At 48.7% G+C, this 19,344-nt stretch overlaps 2 protein-coding genes across 4 annotated transcripts in view; one reads left to right on the top strand and one right to left on the bottom strand.

Moving 5' to 3' along the window:
- ZNRF1 (zinc and ring finger 1) overlaps positions 1 to 8,921 on the bottom strand; it is a gene marked incomplete in the record, with an annotated part of 49,173 nt that extends 40,252 nt beyond the window's left edge. The window contains 1 exon segment of the mRNA XM_056525603.1: positions 8,249 to 8,921. Within this exon segment, the coding sequence (XP_056381578.1) occupies positions 8,249 to 8,576 (328 nt within the window).
- A 5,841-nt stretch (positions 8,922 to 14,762) lies between these two features.
- Positions 14,763 to 19,344, top strand: part of WDR59 (WD repeat domain 59) — a 92,930-nt gene continuing 88,348 nt past the window's right edge. For all 3 annotated transcript variants that reach the window (XM_056525601.1, XM_056525599.1, XM_056525600.1), the window contains exon 1: positions 14,763 to 14,868. In XM_056525601.1, the coding sequence (XP_056381576.1) occupies positions 14,815 to 14,868 (54 nt within the window). In that variant the 5' untranslated portion in view covers positions 14,763 to 14,814. The remainder of the gene's footprint in view (positions 14,869 to 19,344) is intronic.

Genomic DNA, 19,344 nt, shown 5'->3' with positions numbered 1-19,344 from the left:
ACCATCAAAGGAATGTTCATTCAGCCAACAGATCTCTCTCCTGACCTCCCCATACACATGAGCATTCAGTATGGCCAAACATTTGTGTGTTGTCTATATGGAGGGGAAAGCTACAGACAGAATGCTCTGGTACCAACTCACCCATCCCAGAACAATTGGGTAACGCAATGAAAATCCAACCCTTCTCTCTACGTCATCTGCACTTAAAGGTGGCTACTATACACTTAAAGGGGTACTCCGGCCCTAAGACATCTTATCCCCTATCCAAAGGATAGGGGATAAGATGTCTGATTGCATGGGTCCCGCCGCTGGGGACCCCCACAAACTCATTTCGCACCCACCTTTGTGAGCTGTCCCCAGCACCGGACGCTCCGAGTGTGAAGCGTGACGACCATGTGGGCCGGAGTATCACGATGTTACGACTCCGCCCGCATGTGACTTCACACCCCGCCCCCTCAATATAAGTCTATGGGAGGGGGCGTGACGGCCATCACGCCCCCTCCCATAGACTTGCATTGAGAGGGCGGGGTGTGACTTTACACGGGAGGCGTTGTGACGTCACGATACTCCAGCCCCGTGGTCGTCACGCTTCACACTCGGAGCGTCCGGTACTGGGGACAGCTCACAAAAGGTGGGTGCGGAATGAGATTGCGGGGGTCCCGTCGATCAGACATGTTATCCCCTATCCTTTGGATAGGGAATAAGATGACTTAGGGCCAGAGTACCCCTTTAAGACAGTCAGCCAGCCAAAACAGCAGCATTGAGTTCATCCAACTTTAGCATAAGGTAAATGAGGCACCTTTGGACTATGGAACAGATTTATTAAGGCTTGAGCAGAGGATCAGGAGAGCAGTTGCCCATAGCAACCAGATTCCAGCTTTCAAGACATGTGAATTGACCCTTACAGTATTTTCCCACACACCAGATCCACCCCCCCCCCCCCCCATGGTATTTACTAATTTACTCCGCTTTGGTAAACTTTATACATGCTTTAAAGTGTAGGGTTTTCTTCCCAGAAAATTCACAAGATTTTCAGAGTGGTTTTCAGAGAAGACGAGTGATTTTGGATGAAATGTAAGGAACGTGTCTCCATTACCGAAAACAACGCCGTTTTGTAGGTTTTTTTTTCACTCAGTGCTTCTGATTCTGTTGGGTTTTTTCTGTCGCACATTCAGAATTTACATAGAATTTAGGCACACAACCCGACAAAAAGTCAGAATGCTGTTAGTAAATGAGGGCCAATGTAAAGCCAAGTCCATCACACACTTCTGTGAAATCACACTGTCCACTCAGGAAACAACACTGATTGACAATCAATTTCACATGCTGTTGTGCAAATGGAACAGACAACAGGTGGAAATTATAGGCAATTAGCAAGACACCCCCAATAAAGGAGTGGTTCTGCAGGTGGTGACCACAGACCACTTCTCAGTTCCTATGCTTCCTGCCTGATGTTTTGGTCACTTTTGAATGCTGGTGGTGCTTTCACTCTAGTGGTAGCATGAGACGGAGTCTACAACCCACACAAGTGGCTCAGGTAGTGCAGCTCATCCAGGATGGCACATCAATGCAAGCTGTGGCAAGAAGCTTTGCTGTGTCTGTCAGCGTAGTGTCCAGAGCATGGAGGCGCTACCAGTAGACAGGCTAGTACATCAGGAGACATGGAGGAGGCCATAGGAGGGCAACAGCCCAGCAGCAGGACCACTACCTCTGCCTTTGTGCAAAATAGAAGCAGGAGGAGCACTGCCAGAGCCCTGCAAAATGACCTCCTGCAGGCCACAAATGTGTATGTGTCCACTCAAACGGTCAGAAACAGACTCCATGAGGGTGGTATAAGGGCCCGACGTCCACAGGTGGGGGGGTTGTGCTTACAGCTCAACACTGTGAAACATCTGTGCTCTTTCTTCACAGATGAAAGCAGGTTCACACTGAGCACATTTGACAGATGTGACAGAGTCTGGAGGCACCGTGGGTCAGTAATGGAGTGGGGTGGCGTCACACAGCCATGTGATTGCCAGAGGTAGCCTGACTGCCAATGGGTAACGAGATGAGATCCTCAGATCCCTTGTGACACCATATGCTGGTGCGGTTGGCCCTGGGTTCCTCCTAATGCAAGACAATTCTAGACCTCATGTGGCTGGAGTGTGTCAGCAGTTCCTGCAAGAGGAAGGCATTGATGCTATGGACTGGCCCGCCCGTTCCCCAGACCTGAATCCGATTGAGCACATTTGGGACATCATGTCTCGCTCCATTCACCAACACCACATTGCACCACTGACTGTCCAGGAGTTGGCGCATGCTTTAGTCCAGGTCTGGGAGGACATCCCTCAGGAGACCATCCGCCAACTCATCAGGAGCATGCCCAGGCATTGCAAGAGGTCATACGGGCAGATGGAGGCCACACACACTACTGAGCCTCATGTTGACTTGTTTTAATGACATCAAAGTTGGATCAGCCTGTAGTGTGGTTTTCCACTTTGATTTTAAGTGTAACTCCATATTCAGACCTCCATGGGTTGATAAATTTGATTTCCATTGATAATTTTTGTGTGATTTTGTTGTCAGCTCATTCAACTATGTAAAGACAAAAAGTATTTCATACGATTAGTTCATTCAGATCTAGGATGTGTTTTCTTAGTGTTCCCTTTGTTTTTTTTTAGTAGTGTACATAAGAATTGCCTTGTTTCTAATCTGCAGCGGATCCTGTGAGTGTGTGTGAATACACTAGGGCTGTGATTAACAATTATTTTCATAAATCAATTATTAGGCCGATTGTTTCAATTAATCGACTAATGAGATAAAAATAACCATAGTGGAGAAGAAAATAATATGCGAGTTAGATTAGAGAGGGGATCGGACTGAAGGTCCTCTGTGTATTTTAGGTAAGGGATTGTGTGTTAAGATAGTTTGTGGGGTTTGGATAGATGCTGAGCGGAGTAGCTTTTTATAATTAAATATGTATAATAAATAAATAAAAATATTTTTTCCTTGTAAGGGCTATACTCACTCCCTGTTACTTACCTGTGGCTAGATAGAAGAAGCAGCACATTCCCTGGTTGTCCAACCTACATGTCCCCAGCAGCCTATTTAGTGAAAAGGGGGCAGCACACAATCTTTCACTTCATGCAAGTCTGGCCTTTACCACGGAGCCTGACTCAAGGACTCGCGATAGCTGCAGGAAGCAGAAGATTGTGTGTGCTTCCTGCAGTTCCATTAATCAATTAAATTAGTTGACAACATAATTGATTAGTTATTTCAGCCCTAGAATACACCCTGAATCCTCTTCCACTTGCAGTGCACGTGACTGCAATCTATTCTTCCCTGTTATTAGCTACCGTAAGAGGGGGAACGCTGCGCAATATCTGCAGCAGCAGCGGGAAATACACCGCTTGTCCCTCGCTCACCATACACGCCCTGTGTGTGCAGTGAGATTTGGAGGCGGAGCCGTGTGTCGTGACTGTGACACACGGCTCCCGCCTCCTAAACTCACTACACACATAGCACACCCAAAGGGCCTGTGTGTATGGTGACGCGAGGGATACGCAGGAGTATTTCCCGCTGCTGCTGCAGATTTTGCGCAGCATGAAATATGCTGCATATACACCGGGTGGGAACATACCCTTAATCTTTGGGCCCTTAAAGATTTCGTAACCAGATATGTTACCTTGTAAACAAAAGAATTTTTCCTACCCGAGGCAACATGTTACGCAACAACAGTGACAGGATAGCGAGTGCTGGGGGGAGCATTTCCTCTATTTCATATCTTTGGAAAGAACTGGTCAATTCCAGGATGTGCTACAAACCTTAGTGTGACATCATTTAGGATTAGTGAAAAGTTCTGGAAAGAGTAATTCACATGTTCCTAAAGTTCTCACTATACTTCCCCCACTCAACCATCACCAGGAAAGTGAAAGTCTGTACATAATGGTCACTCGTCATTGCTGCACAAAATCACATGACTAGAAAGATCATGGAAACCGGCAGCAAAGGAAGCGGACCAATCCTTCGCCTTTCTTTGATGTCTGACAAAAACATAAAGTATAAATCTCCTGTGTCCACAGATACATGTTGCAGTATTACAGTTGCCAGGCAGTATCACCATGTATTAAAACATCATTTTCTGCTATACAGAGTTGGGTCCCTGCTGGAAAACCCCTTCGGGATACATCAACACGTACAGGATCTGCTGCAGATTATATGCTGCATACAATCATTTAGTTACAATTATCTGTAGCATGAAATCTGCAGCAGATCCTGTACATCTGAATGTACCCTTAGGATACATTTACACAACATATCCGCTGTGGATTTGATGCTGTTTTCAACTATTTGTATTAATTTTACACCATGAAATCTGCAGCAGACAGGGTGAGACTGTACCCTAAAGGAGGCCAATGTAGCGATATCCTAGCCTTAACCCCTTAAGGACAATGGACATACTACTACGCCCCCGTTTCTGAGTCCTTAAGGACCGAGGACGTAGGAGTACGTTCTGTCCATTCCCGGCCCCCCGCCGCTAGCCGGAGGGGAGCCGGTGCCCGATGCCTGCTGAAATCGTTCAGCAGGCATTGCAGCATATCGCCCAGGGGGGGTCTTTATGCCCCCCCATGTCGGCGATGGCCGCAGATCGCTATCCAAAAGTGGATATTTGCAGGCAACGACTCACGGATCTTCCAAATTAATGGATCGGTAGCCATACTTTGGCAAAGCAGTTAACCTCTCTTTTTATACAAAGCTGGGGTGAACAGGGATGCAGGTCCCATTCTACAATCAGTGAGGGTCACAAAAATGGCAGTGACATGAAGTATTTGTTTTACTTGGAGACATCAGTGTGGTAGGAGGTGATGCAGAGACTGAGGGTTTGCTCAGCTTATAACACCTTCCTTCCCCTATTCAAAGATATGTTTACTCATCTAAACCCAACAAGGAGATAAGCAGCAAAACACATGCATCAGCGCTGGATATCATCAGGAAAAGCAATGGGTCATGCAAGGAAAATTCATATTTTGTTTTATGTGTCATTAAAAGTATGACTGGTTGGTACAAGGTGTGTGGAGGCAAAAATCTATCAGGAAACCACAACGTACAGCACACATCTGAACACCCAACCACACAAAGCCTTCAGGACACTGTGAACACCACAGACAACTCTACTCTATGTACCAGTCTAAGTATAAGGGACACAACGGCTGTGGGTAACTACACAAAATACATGCACACGGCTGACTACCGGAAACCAGTTCTATTCTGCAGGATACTAAATGGAGAGATATACTGCAGGTGCACTTTAAAATGGAACAGCAGCAAAAGTACTATACCTTGTATAAGACATCTGTATGGCCTGGGCAATGTTATTTGGCAGTGCACAATAAAAATAGGATAGGATAGGCTGGGTAGAGCATAAAGCAATGGGTGCAAAGCACTGGGGGATAGGCTGGTTAGAGCCTACAGTTATGGTGGCACAGAAGTGGAGGCACAGGCTGGGTAGAGCCCACAGCAACGGGGGGGGCACAGGCTGGGTAGAGCCCACAGCAACGGGGGGGGGGGGGCACAGGCTGGGTAGAGCCCACAGCAACGGGGGGGGGGGCACAGGCTGGGTAGAGCCCACAGCAACGGGGGGGGGGGCGCACAGGCTGGGTAGAGCCCACAGCAACGGGGGGGGGGGCGCACAGGCTGGGTAGAGCCCACAGCAACTGGGGGGGCGCACAGGCTGGGTAGAGCCCACAGCAGTGGGGGGGGGCACAGGCTGGGTAGAGCCCACAGCAGTGGGGGGGGGGGCCACAGGCTGGGTAGAGCCCACAGCAGTGGGGGGGGGGGGGGGCGCCACAGGCTGGGTAGAGCCCACAGCAATGGGGGGGGGGGGCCACAGGCTGGGTAGAGCCCACAGCAATGGGGGGGGGGGGGGCCACAGGCTGGGTAGAGCCCACAGCAATGGGGGGGGGGCACAGGCTGGGTAGAGCCCACAGCAATGGGGGGGGGCACAGGCTGGGTAGAGCCTACAGCAATGGGGGGGGGGCACAGGCTGGGTAGAGCCTACAGCAATGGGGGGGGGCGCACAGGCTGGGTAGAGCCTACAGCAATGGGGGGGGCACAGGCTGGGTAGAGCCTACAGCAATGGGGGGGGGGCACAGGCTGGGTAGAGCCTACAGCAATGGGGGGGGGCACAGGCTGGGTAGAGCCTACAGCAATGGGGGGGGGCACAGGCTGGGTAGAGCCTACAGCAATGGGGGGGGGCACAGGCTGGGTAGAGCCTACAGCAATGGGGGGGGGCACAGGCTGGGTAGAGCCTACAGCAATGGGGGGGGGGCACAGGCTGGGTAGAGCCTACAGCAATGGGGGGGGGCACAGGCTGGGTAGAGCCTACAGCAATGGGGGGGGGCACAGGCTGGGTAGAGCCTACAGCAATGGGGGGGGGGCACAGGCTGGGTAGAGCCTACAGCAATGGGGGGGGGCACAGGCTGGGTAGAGCCTACAGCAATGGGGGGGGGGCACAGGCTGGGTAGAGCCTACAGCAATGGGGGGGGGGGGGCACAGGCTGGGTAGAGCCTACAGCAATGGGGGGGGGGGCACAGGCTGGGTAGAGCCTACAGCAATGGGGGGGGGGGCACAGGCTGGGTAGAGCCTACAGCAATGGGGGGGGCACAGGCTGGGTAGAGCCTACAGCAATGGGGGGGCACAGGCTGGGTAGAGCCTACAGCAATGGGGGGGCACAGGCTGGGTAGAGCCTACAGCAATGGGGGGGCACAGGCTGGGTAGAGCCTACAGCAATGGGGGGGCACAGGCTGGGTAGAGCCTACAGCAATGGGGGGGCACAGGCTGGGTAGAGCCTACAGCAATGGGGGGGCACAGGCTGGGTAGAGCCTACAGCAATGGGGGGGCACAGGCTGGGTAGAGCCTACAGCAATGGGGGGGCACAGGCTGGGTAGAGCCTACAGCAATGGGGGGGCACAGGCTGGGTAGAGCCTACAGCAATGGGGGGGCACAGGCTGGGTAGAGCCTACAGCAATGGGGGGGCACAGGCTGGGTAGAGCCTACAGCAATGGGGGGGCACAGGCTGGGTAGAGCCTACAGCAATGGGGGGGCACAGGCTGGGTAGAGCCTACAGCAATGGGGGGGGCACAGGCTGGGTAGAGCCTACAGCAATGGGGGGGCACAGGCTGGGTAGAGCCTACAGCAATGGGGGGGCACAGGCTGGGTAGAGCCTACAGCAATGGGGGGGCACAGGCTGGGTAGAGCCTACAGCAATGGGGGGGCACAGGCTGGGTAGAGCCCACAGCAGTGGGGGGGGGGGGCGCCACAGGCTGGGTAGAGCCCACAGCAATGGGGGGGGGGGCCACAGGCTGGGTAGAGCCCACAGCAATGGGGGGGGGGCACAGGCTGGGTAGAGCCCACAGCAATGGGGGGGGGGGCACAGGCTGGGTAGAGCCCACAGCAATGGGGGGGGGCCACAGGCTGGGTAGAGCCTACAGCAATGGGGGGGGGGCACAGGCTGGGTAGAGCCTACAGCAATGGGGGGGGGCACAGGCTGGGTAGAGCCTACAGCAATGGGGGGGGCACAGGCTGGGTAGAGCCTACAGCAATGGGGGGGCACAGGCTGGGTAGAGCCTACAGCAATGGGGGGGCACAGGCTGGGTAGAGCCTACAGCAAAGGGGGGGCACAGGCTGGGTAGAGCCTACAGCAATGGGGGGGCACAGGCTGGGTAGAGCCTACAATGGGGGGGCACAGGCTGGGTAGAGCCTACAGCAATGAGCTGTGGAAGGAAGACAGAAGACAGTAAAGGTAGCACAGCACTGGGGGCACAGGCAGTAAAGGTAGCACAGCACTGGGGGCACAGGTAGTAAAGGTAGCACAGCACTGGGGGCACAGGCTGGGGAGGACAGGTAGTAAAGGTAGCACAGCACTGGGGGCACAGGTAGTAAAGGTAGCACAGCACTGGGGGCACAGGCTGGGGAGGGCAGGTAGTAAAGGTAGCACAGCACTGGGGGCACAGGCTGGGGAGGGCAGGTAGTAAAGGTAGCACAGCACTGGGGGCACAGGCTGGGGAGGACAGGCAGTAAAGGTAGCACAGCACTGGGGGCACAGGCTGGGGAGGGCAGGCAGTAAAGGTAGCACAGCACTGGGGGCACAGGCTGGGGAGGACAGGCAGTAAAGGTAGCACAGCACTGGGGGGCACAGGCTGGGGAGGACAGGCAGTAAAGGTAGCACAGCACTGGGGGGCACAGGCTGGGCAGGCTCGGTTACACTTACCGCTCTGTGCTCCGATCCACCTGGGGGTGAGCTGTAGGGTGTCTGTGAGGGAGGCCCGGGGTCCCAGGTACAGGCCTCCTCGGCTCTCTTCAGCCCCGGAGCTGCCTCCTCTGTCGGGTTCGGGCCCGGCCCGGTACAGGCCGAATGGGAGTCCGGCTGCAGGTGGCTCTAGTCCGGACACCGAGCTGACCGAGCGGCTCCTCAGCCCCATAGCCCCACCTGGCCGGTAATGTCCGAAGTGTGAGGTCGGGGGCACGGCGCTGTCATCAGACGACACCCCGGGGAAAGGCGCCCGGGAGCGGGAGGCCGAGCTCTGCTTCCCCCCCATGAGGCGGCGGCTGAGGGCTCAGCGGGCACGGACAGGAGCGGGAGACAGGTAGAGGAGCACGGCCTGAGCTCACATGTGTCCCGGGCACGACAGGGAGCACTGGAGGCCTCCGGGGGGCGCTGTCTGTGAGGAGCCGGCTCTCTCACTCAGGTCTCCGGGGTGACGGGCCCATCAGACCTGTCCAGACCTGGGGTGTCCATCGCCGAGTTCCCCACTGTCTGAGGCCTGGGGGTCCCTGCCGCTCCGATCCCCGATCTCACAGATCCGCTGCTTCTGTCTGACTCGCTGCTTGTTGCTGGGTTGGAACAATAGCGACAAGACCTGCGCATGTGCGGCTCTGCTGGCTCCTCCCCTTCCCATGCCCTTTGAATTAACCCTTTAGCCTTGTTACCTTCTGTGTCCTGTAGTTCTGTCATACGGTGCGCTCACACTGACTCATTCAAGAGAAATGTACTTGAATCATTCCCCTTGAATTCTCCGCTCAGAAATAATTAACATCTGCTTTGCCATTGACTTCAATGTATTTTACTCTGCACTGTTCATACCTAGAAAGTTATGTTCACACTACGGAGTTTGAACGGAATCTTCGCTCGCAGAATTCTGTGAGCGGAGATTCGACTCTGGCGGCCGCTGGCGAAATACTTCGGCGGTAGGACCGCATGGCACTGCGCCGTCACCATGGACTGCTATGTAGTGCTCGCGGACTTCCGCTCAAAGAATCAACATGTTCTTTCTTTGCGCGGAACATTTCAGCAGCGGAATTGTCCCCCGCTGAAATTGCTCAGTGTGAACGAGTTTTGCGGAAACCCATTCACACTGATGTTTATGTTCATAGCGCGTAATTCCGATTGCGTAATTCCTAGGAATTACCTAGTGTGAACATACCCGAATAAAAAACATGTTCATTCTTCTTGCGGAATATGTGAGCAGAAGTCCATTGAAGTCAATGGTAAAAAAAAAATTTGCTTGAAATTGTTTTTGCACGTAATTTGCATGAATTGCATGAAATTTGCCTAGAAATTCCACACAAAAAATAAATAAAAAGGGAAATTCCAATTGGTGGTTGTAGTCCAGCAAAAAAAAAAACACAGTTTCCTCCTATATTCGGCACGGAATTCCACGTTAATTCCATTTGTACATTGTAAGTTTCACAGCGGAATTTTTATGCGAGGATTCCTCTCCTATTCATCAGTGTGAACGCACCCTAACAATTAATTAATTCATCTCACCCTATGTCCAGTGCACGGCGAAGCACATTGGGGAAGATTTATTAAAACCTGTGTAGAGGAAGAGTGGTGCAGTTGCCCAAAGCAACCAATTAGATTGCTTCTTTTATTTTCACAGGCCTCTAAAAATAAAAGAATTAATCTGATTGGTTGCTATGGGCAACTGTGTCACTCTTCCTCTTCACAGGTTTTGATAAATCTCCCCCATTAGGAGGAGTCGGACACTAGAGTCATGGGGGACATTTCCTAATCTAGTCTATTCTGGGTATGCTTATAGACCAGCGTATGTGGTAGTCTCCTGTCTATTGTGCTCCTAATTTATCAAAGGTCTCACAGCCCTTGATAAATTCTGTGCTCAGACTTCAGGGTCTACAGCTTAAACTGCATTTAGACCTGCTCCAACATGGTCTGACATTTCAGCGTATTTTGGGCAGATGCGACTTGTCGCACAAAAGTCGCACTTGATAAATTCAGCACCAATGCATTTTCCTATGCATTTCCGTCTAAAATAGACTAGCATGCATCATGTTCTAAAAATCCTCTACAGCAAAAGTCGCAGAAAAGTCGCACATATTTAGACTGTGACTTTCTGTGCGACAAATTTAGACAGGAAAAACCAGTCTAAATCCTTTGATAAATCTCCCCCATGATGTCTGCAGCCTCTAGTGTCTGACATCTGGCTATGTTCCCGCTGACTCCTCCCCCCACTGTAAGTGTATCTCCTCTTGGCAGTGCATGGGGTGCAGTGGTATGGTGACCGGTCGGTGGCAGTGCTGCACCCATGCACTCTCAGGTCCACCCTAAAGGTTAGGAAGACTTCCGACTTCAGTTTACTTAAAGCGCTACTCCGGCTCTGAGATGTCTTATCCCGTATCCAAAGGATAGGGGATAAGATGTCTCACTGCGGTGGTCCCGCCGGTGGGGACCCCCTCAATCTTGCATTCACCACCCACCTGTTTGAGCTGCAGGCCACGGTGCCAGCTCACAAACAGCCGGGTGGCGACCACGGGGCCGGAGTATCGTGACATCACAGCTCCGCCCCGTGTGACGTCACCCCCCGCCCCCGCTATGCAAGTCTCTTTAAGGACATGATGGGGGGGGGGGGGTATTTATCAAAGGATTTATGTGCTTTTCTTTTAACGTAACTTTGGTGCAATTCTTTGGCGCAGTGTCTTTTTGTGCCAAAGTTTGGCGCATCTTCTCCACTGTCATTTTTACAACTTTCTCAAAATCACACAGTCCTGTGTGTGATTTTAACTTTAGTCAGTAATTCATCATTTGCGCCAATCGATCTTTGGCGCAAATTCCATTTTTTGACGCAAATCGCCGCCAAGAAATTTTTCACATGGAAAACACACTTAGCAATGTCAGAAAATGTAAAGGCGTCAAAATACATAAAAAAAATTTTGGGGTGAAAGCAGCGACGCCTCCAGGGCTGCTCAATACTATCCTGCGACATAGTTGTCTCTGAGGGACTTTCACCCTCCGTTGAGCCAGCATTGGACATGGCCCCACAGGTTCAAGAAAGGTAAGCACTAAAGCAGTGGTCTCCAACCTGCGGACCTCCAGATGTTGCAAAACTACAACTCCCAGCATGCCCGGACAGCCAACGGCTGTCCGGGCATGCTGGGAATTGTAGTTTTGCAACATCTGGAGGTCCGCAGGTTGAAGACCACTGCACTAAAGTAACAAAAAAAAACTTCCCAAGTTGAAAATAAAATCCATTTCACATGGTGGCTATAAACCCCACAAAAGAAAATAACTCATGTCGCTTGCTGATATACTGCAGGAGGGACTCCGAAATGGCTGCTCTACAGGGTAAAATACGCGTCCTCTGTGGCGGTAACTTCTGTGTAAAAGGCGCTGGGAACAGCTGATTTCAACATTTCAGCCAAAATCACTAACAACTTGCGCCAAATGATAAATTTGGTGCATGTCCACGAAACCAAAGTGAAAAAAAAAGGGTAAAAAGAAATTGTCAACAGGCAAAATTGATAAATACCCCCCATGGTACACTACATAGCCGCCTTAGGGGTGCATCATACACTGCTTGACAGTGCTCCATATAGTGCCCTGGGCAAAGATAATGGCATGCCATGTGTACTGTACTTACTACTGTAAAATACTAGGCTGTCACCATATACTGTCAGACTCAAGAGCATAGTGCCCAACAGTCCCCTGTGCATACATAAGGGCATGTATTGTACTGCATGACTTATCTATTGTACCTGAGAGTGCAGCTATTCCATTCAGGAGCATAGAAAAGCTAGCTGAGAATGTCTCACCTAGCTTACCCAAGTTCCTGAATGGCATATCTGCTTAGTAGAGAAACCACATGGTAATTACTAGCCCAGAATGTTTGCTGGAGAGGTAGGATTGGATACATGTTGCGGGAGCAGGTGGGAGGGCAATACACCCATAACGGGAGCAGGACGGTAATGGTCATAAATTCATCAGGAGTGGATGGCAGTGGGATTAAACCAAACAGTCCCAGCAGGACTCTACCCCTGACCTGCATCCCATTATCAGAGTGCAATGCTTCAAAGCCTTTCTGTGAATCCTTCCGTCTTTATGTCAAAAATGTTAGCTTTGTTATCATAGGAAACAACTTCTGACAGGTCGTGGGGGGTCTAGGTGCTGGGACCCCCACCAGTCAGTACTAGCAAGGAGGGATTATGCGCCATGATCTGGGCATGATGGGAGTTGTAGTTTTGCAATAGCTGTAGAGCCCCCTGGTTGGGGAACCTGCCCCATACTCTCCAGCTTTTATGGAAGAACCAGAGGATCTATTTTTGGATCCTCCCCTGTAGGGAGAACATAGAAATCTGTGCAGGAGGATCTGGTGGACATGCCATAAATGCATGGAATATGAATCCTCCTTTCCTTCTAAGCTTTCTGTTTATCCTGGAGCTTGTTGGTGATCCTGTCATTATAATCGGAGATAAAATCAATGTATCAGATGACTGGCATATCACACACTATGGGAAAGAGTTCTCAAAACCTGTCCAGAGGAAAAGTTACTGAGATGCCCATAGCAACCAATCAGATTGCTTCTTTCATTTATCAGAGGCATTTTCAAAAATGAAAGAAGCGATCTGATTGGCTGCTATGGGTAACTCAGCTATTTTTCTTCTGGACAGGTTTTGATAAATCTCCCCAATATGTGTAGATATGAATATTGTCTCCTATAGCTCCCTAGGCAGGAACCCTGGGGGAGATTTATCATACCTGTTCAGAGGAAACGTTGCTGAGTTGCCCATAGCAACCAATCAGATCGCTTCTTTCATTTTGCAGAGGCCTTTTAAAAAATGAAAGAAGTGATCTGATTGGTTGCTATGGGCAACTCATCACCTTTTCCTCTGGACAGGTTTTGATAAATCTCCCCCCTGTCTATACCAAGTCTTCACCCTGCTTTCCTACACACATTGATAAAACATGTATCAAAGAATTTTCAGCGTTTTTGTGTGTAAATTCTTGCGCAAAATTTTGTTTTTGTTTTTTTGTGTCTTTTTTTTGCGTACATTCTGATAGAGCATGTCCTCCTGATGTCACGATATCGGATACCTTGGAGTGACATCTATAGTACGCACGGATGTATTAACTGCGTACTTTTCCTTTACACCCAAACATTTTCCGCAAGTACCTTTTTTTGAACGCAAATATAAGCCATCTTGGACTTGACGTAGCAAGATGCTCTAAATCATCAATTCTATTTTTCAAAGAGTGGATTGAGGAGATTATTATATTTACCGGCAATTTATGAAACTCATTGCGCTTGAATGATACATTTTGCGCTTCTGCGCATAATTTAGAATTCGTCAAAAGTGGTAAACTGCTTCTACCATAAATAATGATACATGTCCCCCATTTTATACACACACATATATATACACACACACACACACATATATATATATATATATATATATATATAGAGATGCAAATCAAAAAATGTTGTAGTATCTTGTAATACCTTTTTTATTGGACTAAGAATTCTGTTAGTCCAATAAAAAAGGTATTGCAAGATACTGCAACATTTTTTGATTTGCATCTGCATAACTGGACTAAGGGTGCATTCACACCACGTTTTTGCAATACAGTTCCCGTATACGTTTTCTATGTGAATACCATATTGATCCGTATTGAAAACCGCATGCATTGACTCTCCATTTAAAACCGTATGCCAAAAGATGCAGAAGGTTGTGTCCGTTTTGCATCCTGTACGGTTTTATCAGTTTTTTTCCTTTACCCAAAACCGTAGCCTACCACGGTTTTTGGTCCGGGTGAAAAACTGTATTAAACCGTATACGTTTTTTTTTTTTTAACATGGGAGTCAATGTGCGTAAGGTTCCATATGGTTTTCACCATACGGTTTTTGACTTTGCACAGTTTTTTTTCTTGGAATTTCAATCAAACAGGTGAAACTTTATTCATAATGGATTGAAAAGTTAAAAACTTATATAAGTTTTTTTCTTAAAAAACGGATGCAACCGGACATCATTTTTTAAACCGTATACGGTTTTTAACCGTATACGGGTTAAAATTTGTACACACGTTCCGATACAGTTTAGTTTTGAGGAATCAGTTTTTCATCAAAAACCTGATACGGGAACTGTATTGCAAAAACGTAGTGTGAATGCACCCTAATATGGCTACTCAAATTTACTATAGAAGAAAAAATATTTGCAGCACTAAAAATATTTGCAAGGTTAAAGTGAAAAAAGTGGAGCTGTATTCCATCCCCCCCCAAAAAAAAAAAAAAAAAATATATATATATATATATATATTATAATCCCTTTTATGATTTTTCTTCATTGAACTCAGATCAAACTAGAACTTGATTCTTGCTCTATCCTGACATCTAGGTGTGACACTGGGTAATGCAATCGGAAGAATAAAAACTAAATCTCCCACAACACCTTGCGCCTCAGCGTGACTTGGTTGCTAGGCGATTGCTACGTGATTACGCACAACGTTTGTTGTTGTTGCTGGTGGCCGGTGGGTAGGGAAAGATGGCGTCTCACTGGGTCAGCGATAACGTGGTGGTGGAGTTCCGAGACTCCCAGGTCAGTGCACGGCGAGGACAGCAGGAACGGTTTCCGGGGAGGTTTCTTAAGAACCTTAATGAAAAATGAGTTGTGTATTTTAATCATAAGCATAGGAATGACGCTATTCACACTGCGCATGTGCACTGCAGCGCTTCGTTCAATGGGGGCTTAAAGGGGAGTGCACAGAGGATGCCGGGAAAATTCCATTAGCTGCTGAGAAACTACAAGTCCCAGCATGGCAATCTTTGGCTGCTTTTATCTTGGACTAGCTACACAGGACATGAGTAAAGGTGAAAAGTAAGAATGGATTTAAAACAGTGTGGTAGTGCTAGACAAGTGGTCTCCAACCTGCGGACCTCCAGATGTTGCAAAACTACAACTCCCAGCATGCCCGGACAGCCGTTGGCTGTCCAGGCATGCTGGGAGTTGTAGTTTTGCAACATCTGGAGGTCCGCAGGTTGGAGACCACTCTAGTCACATGACATAACTTTCTCTTTTGGAAGGCGCTGGCAGCATTCTGTGCCCCTTACGGTCTGATATAATTGTCACCGACCACCATAGAGCCGAGTGGTGACAGTATGTTCCCAATGCTGTGACGCAACATGGCGGTGTTCCCTTTCCTTATCAGTTCCCAGCTTCCCTGTTTGCAGACGCACAACACCCTGGGTAGGCAACCCTAGGGTTCCATCAGTACAGGAATGTAGTAGTGCTATACATCAACTTTTTATTAATATTTGTCAAAATTCACTTTTCTAGGTGAACACCTAAACCAAGAGTGACTACTATGTAACTGGGTCAATGGGATCATCCACTACCCCGATGTGCATTAGAATACTTATGGCGAGCTAGCACAATAACAGTCATTTTTTCTTCTCTGTTTACGCCATTGACCTTGCAGGATCAATAATATTATATTTTAATCGTTTGGACAATTCAGCACTTGGTGACACCAGATGTTTTTTTTTTTTTTGTTTTTTTTTATAAAAAAAAAAAATTTAAAATATGGAAAGGGGGGGTGGGTGATTAAAATATTACGTATTACGTATGCGAGAGATACATTTATATTCGTAAACTATAGGATTTAAAGGGGTACTCCGGTGCTTAGACATCTTATCCCCTATCCAAAGGATAGGGGATAAGATGCCTGATCGCGGGAGTCCCGCCGCTGGGGACCCCCGGGATCATGCACACGGCACCCCGTTTGTAATCAGTCCCCGGAGCGTGTTCGCTCCGGGACTGATTACCTGCAACTACAGGGCGGGCGGTGTGTGACGTCACGCCCCCGTGTGATGTCACGCTCCGCCCCTCAATGCAAGCCTACGGGAGGGGGCGTGACAGCTATCACGCCCCCTCCCGTAGGCTTGCATTGAGGGGCGTAGCGTGACGTCACACACCGCCTGCCCTGTAGTCACCGGTAATCAGTCCTGGAGCGAACACGCTCCGGGGACTGATTACAAACGGGGTGCCGCGTGCATGATCCCGGGGGTCCCCAGCGGCGGGACTCCCGCGATCAGGCATCTTATCCCCTATCCTCTGGATAGGGGATAAGATGTCTAAGCACCGGAGTACCCCTTTAAGTTTTTGCACTTTTTAGTCTAAGTAGAGGTTCATACAGATCAATGCTGTATGTATGTATTGCATTGATCTATAAGATCTGTGCTCTAATGGCATAGCCTGCTACAGCCACAGGAAGCTAGGTAAGACCTTGGGCTGCCATTGCGATGGGTCAGCTGCCTGCGATCGGTTTGCAGCGGCTCACCTGAACCGCTGCACCATCAATGACCATTCTAATGGGCATTTAGATGCCGCTGTCAACATTGATAGCAGCATCTAAATGTTTAATAGCCAGCCATGCCGATCCTTGCATACTGACTATTGACTGCCACACCTGCTACCAAAAACAGCCGAGGCCTGCTTGGTATGGAGTGGAATGGCGGCAGTATCCCACTCCATACATCCTAAACAACCCCATGCTGTAAATATACGTCATGGATTGGCAAAGGGTTAAGGCTCCCAATGCGTTTGTCACTTGTACTGTTAAGGATGGGTTAATGTGTGGCCTTAATCTGTGAGTGACTACCGCTGTACTATTTTGGCGAGCATCGACATAAGAAAATTCACACCATGCCAGGTTGGTATGAGTTCCCTCCTCGGTACTCCAGGGAGTTCTGCTTTATTACAGGAAGTAAATTTGGTTTTTACATTTGGAAAAAGGAGGGTTGGTTATGACATCACAATTAGCATGTTACATTTTGATTGGTTGTTCGATTATTTTGTCTGTATATATTAGCATATCTAGTGTCCATTAATTTCTTGGCAGAAGTTCTCTGTTCGTCAGATGTTTAGTCTTTCTACTCCCACATGGAGTCATTTCAAGGCCTATATTCAGAGTCAAAAGCAGATAGCATTCTGATGTATATGGGTTAAAGGGTAGGTAACAGATATATTTTTCCAGCAGCAATGGCATTTTAGTATTGGTATATTGATCAGTCATTAGAAACATAAGGGTCATCCCTATCAGCAATGTCATTGAGGGAGAGATAATGTCACAGTTGGTATCTTACTAGATTATAGGGACATCCCTGGCCATGAACCACTTATGTATGCCACCACAAGAGTATTTCAGGGCACAAAACAATTTCAACAAATACTTGTCATAGTCAACAAATTAAATTACATTATTCTGCAATGATGTCGACTGAATTTTTTTTTTTTTTTAATGTTTTATCACCCAGTACTTGTGGTATCAATATGGGTATATAATAGGAGGCCTCTATGTGAAGCAGCATATTTGGTATATAAAAATAAATAATGTGGCTGGGCCATGCATGAAGGAGAACCAACTCTGTCAATGGAAATCGTTTATGTGCACAGGTAATAATGCCAATGTAAGGTGCACCCCATGTCTTCCGCCTATTTACCCTCAGTGCCCGTATGTGAGCTCATGTAGTATCCTTATGAGCTGCACAGAACAAAGCTGAGCTGATTGTCAGAATGGAATGCTGTCTCACAGAAGGGGGGGGGGAGCTTGATAACAGGATCTCGGCTGCAGCACCCATCTGTATGGCTTCCACCTCACATCGGCAACGCTGGAGGCTTCCGATCCCAACCACAATGGCGGAAGAGCGTGACATCACGACTCTGCCCCGTGTGACGTCACGCCCCACCCCCTCAATGCAAGTCTATGGGAGGTCCGTCACGCCCCCTCCCATAGACTTGCATTGAGGGGGCGGGGCATGATGTCACACGGGGCGGAGTCGTGACGTCACACACTTCCGCCATTGTGGTCGGGATCCGAAGCCTTCAGCGTTGCCGGTGTGAGGTGGAAGCCGTACAGGTGGGTGCTGCAGCCGAGATCCCGGGGGTCCCCAGCAGCAGGACCCCTGCAATATGACATCTTATCCCCTATCCTTTGGATAGGGGATAAGATGTCTAGGGGTGCGGAGTACCCCTTTAAGCTGTTGGCTGTAACATAATTATTTGTTGGAACAGTTTTGTTCCCTGAAATGCTGCTATTGTGGTGGCATACATAATGTGTTGTGCTATGCTCACATGGCAGAATTTCCGCATGGATTTCTGCATGGAAATTCAAGCCTATTGAGTTGAATCGGATTCCACAGTCCCTTTCACACAGCAGTATTTTTGCTGCGGACATACTGCAGCTAAAATTCTGTGTTCCGCAAAAATATAATTCATGTCTTATATTTTTGCAGACTTCGGCTGTGCAAACCCATTAAAGTTAACTAAAGCAGTGAATTAAAAGCAAAGTGCTCTGAGTGTTCAATGTAGAAATTCTTGCATTAATTCCGCATAGATGTAGAAAGAAGCAGAATTCCACCTCTTCCGCGGAAATTCTGATGTCTGAACATGCCCTTAAAGGGGTATTCCAGAACTAGACCCATAGCCCATCCTTTCCCTCTCACAAAACGATGTATTTGTCTAAATATCATTCATTAGCTATATACAGCAGTTTTCCTCTTTCAGTCGTCACTTACATGCAAGAAGTGTGAGGGAAAACGTCATCCAGCCAACTACTGTGTCTTGACAGGAGAGTGGGGGCTAGGTTAGTGAGGGTCACAGAGACAAGCACTATGTGATTCCTGGCTTCACAGCCACAGCTCCCCTCTCCTCTCCTCTCTGTGTGCTGTGAGAGAAGCTGAGTGAAGAATGCTGTAGATCTTATCACTTACTGCTGCCATTCAAAGCATAACGTGATTTATTGCTGGAGGAAGGATAAAAAGACCTGTGCAGTGTTTGAGCTGTAGTGTGAACATGCACACAGATGGTGAAAGCAATTGGCTGGCAGCCATTACACAGAGCGGCACTGACTTCTGGGAGTTGTAGTCTGTGCTGCAAACAAGGAAAAAAAGCTATTTAGGAGACAACAGGAGACAATTTTTCTTAACTTCCCTGGAGTATCCCTTTAATGTCCAGGGGTTTCCCTATAACAGGCATAGGCAACCTTCCGCACTGCAGATGTTTTGGACTACATCT

The sequence above is a fragment of the Hyla sarda genome, chromosome 6 (genome assembly GCF_029499605.1).
Source record: "Hyla sarda isolate aHylSar1 chromosome 6, aHylSar1.hap1, whole genome shotgun sequence".
Taxonomy (NCBI): Eukaryota; Metazoa; Chordata; class Amphibia; order Anura; family Hylidae; genus Hyla; species Hyla sarda.
The sequence above is the reverse complement of the archived record's forward strand: the minus strand, read 5'-3'. Positions and strand labels throughout refer to the sequence as shown.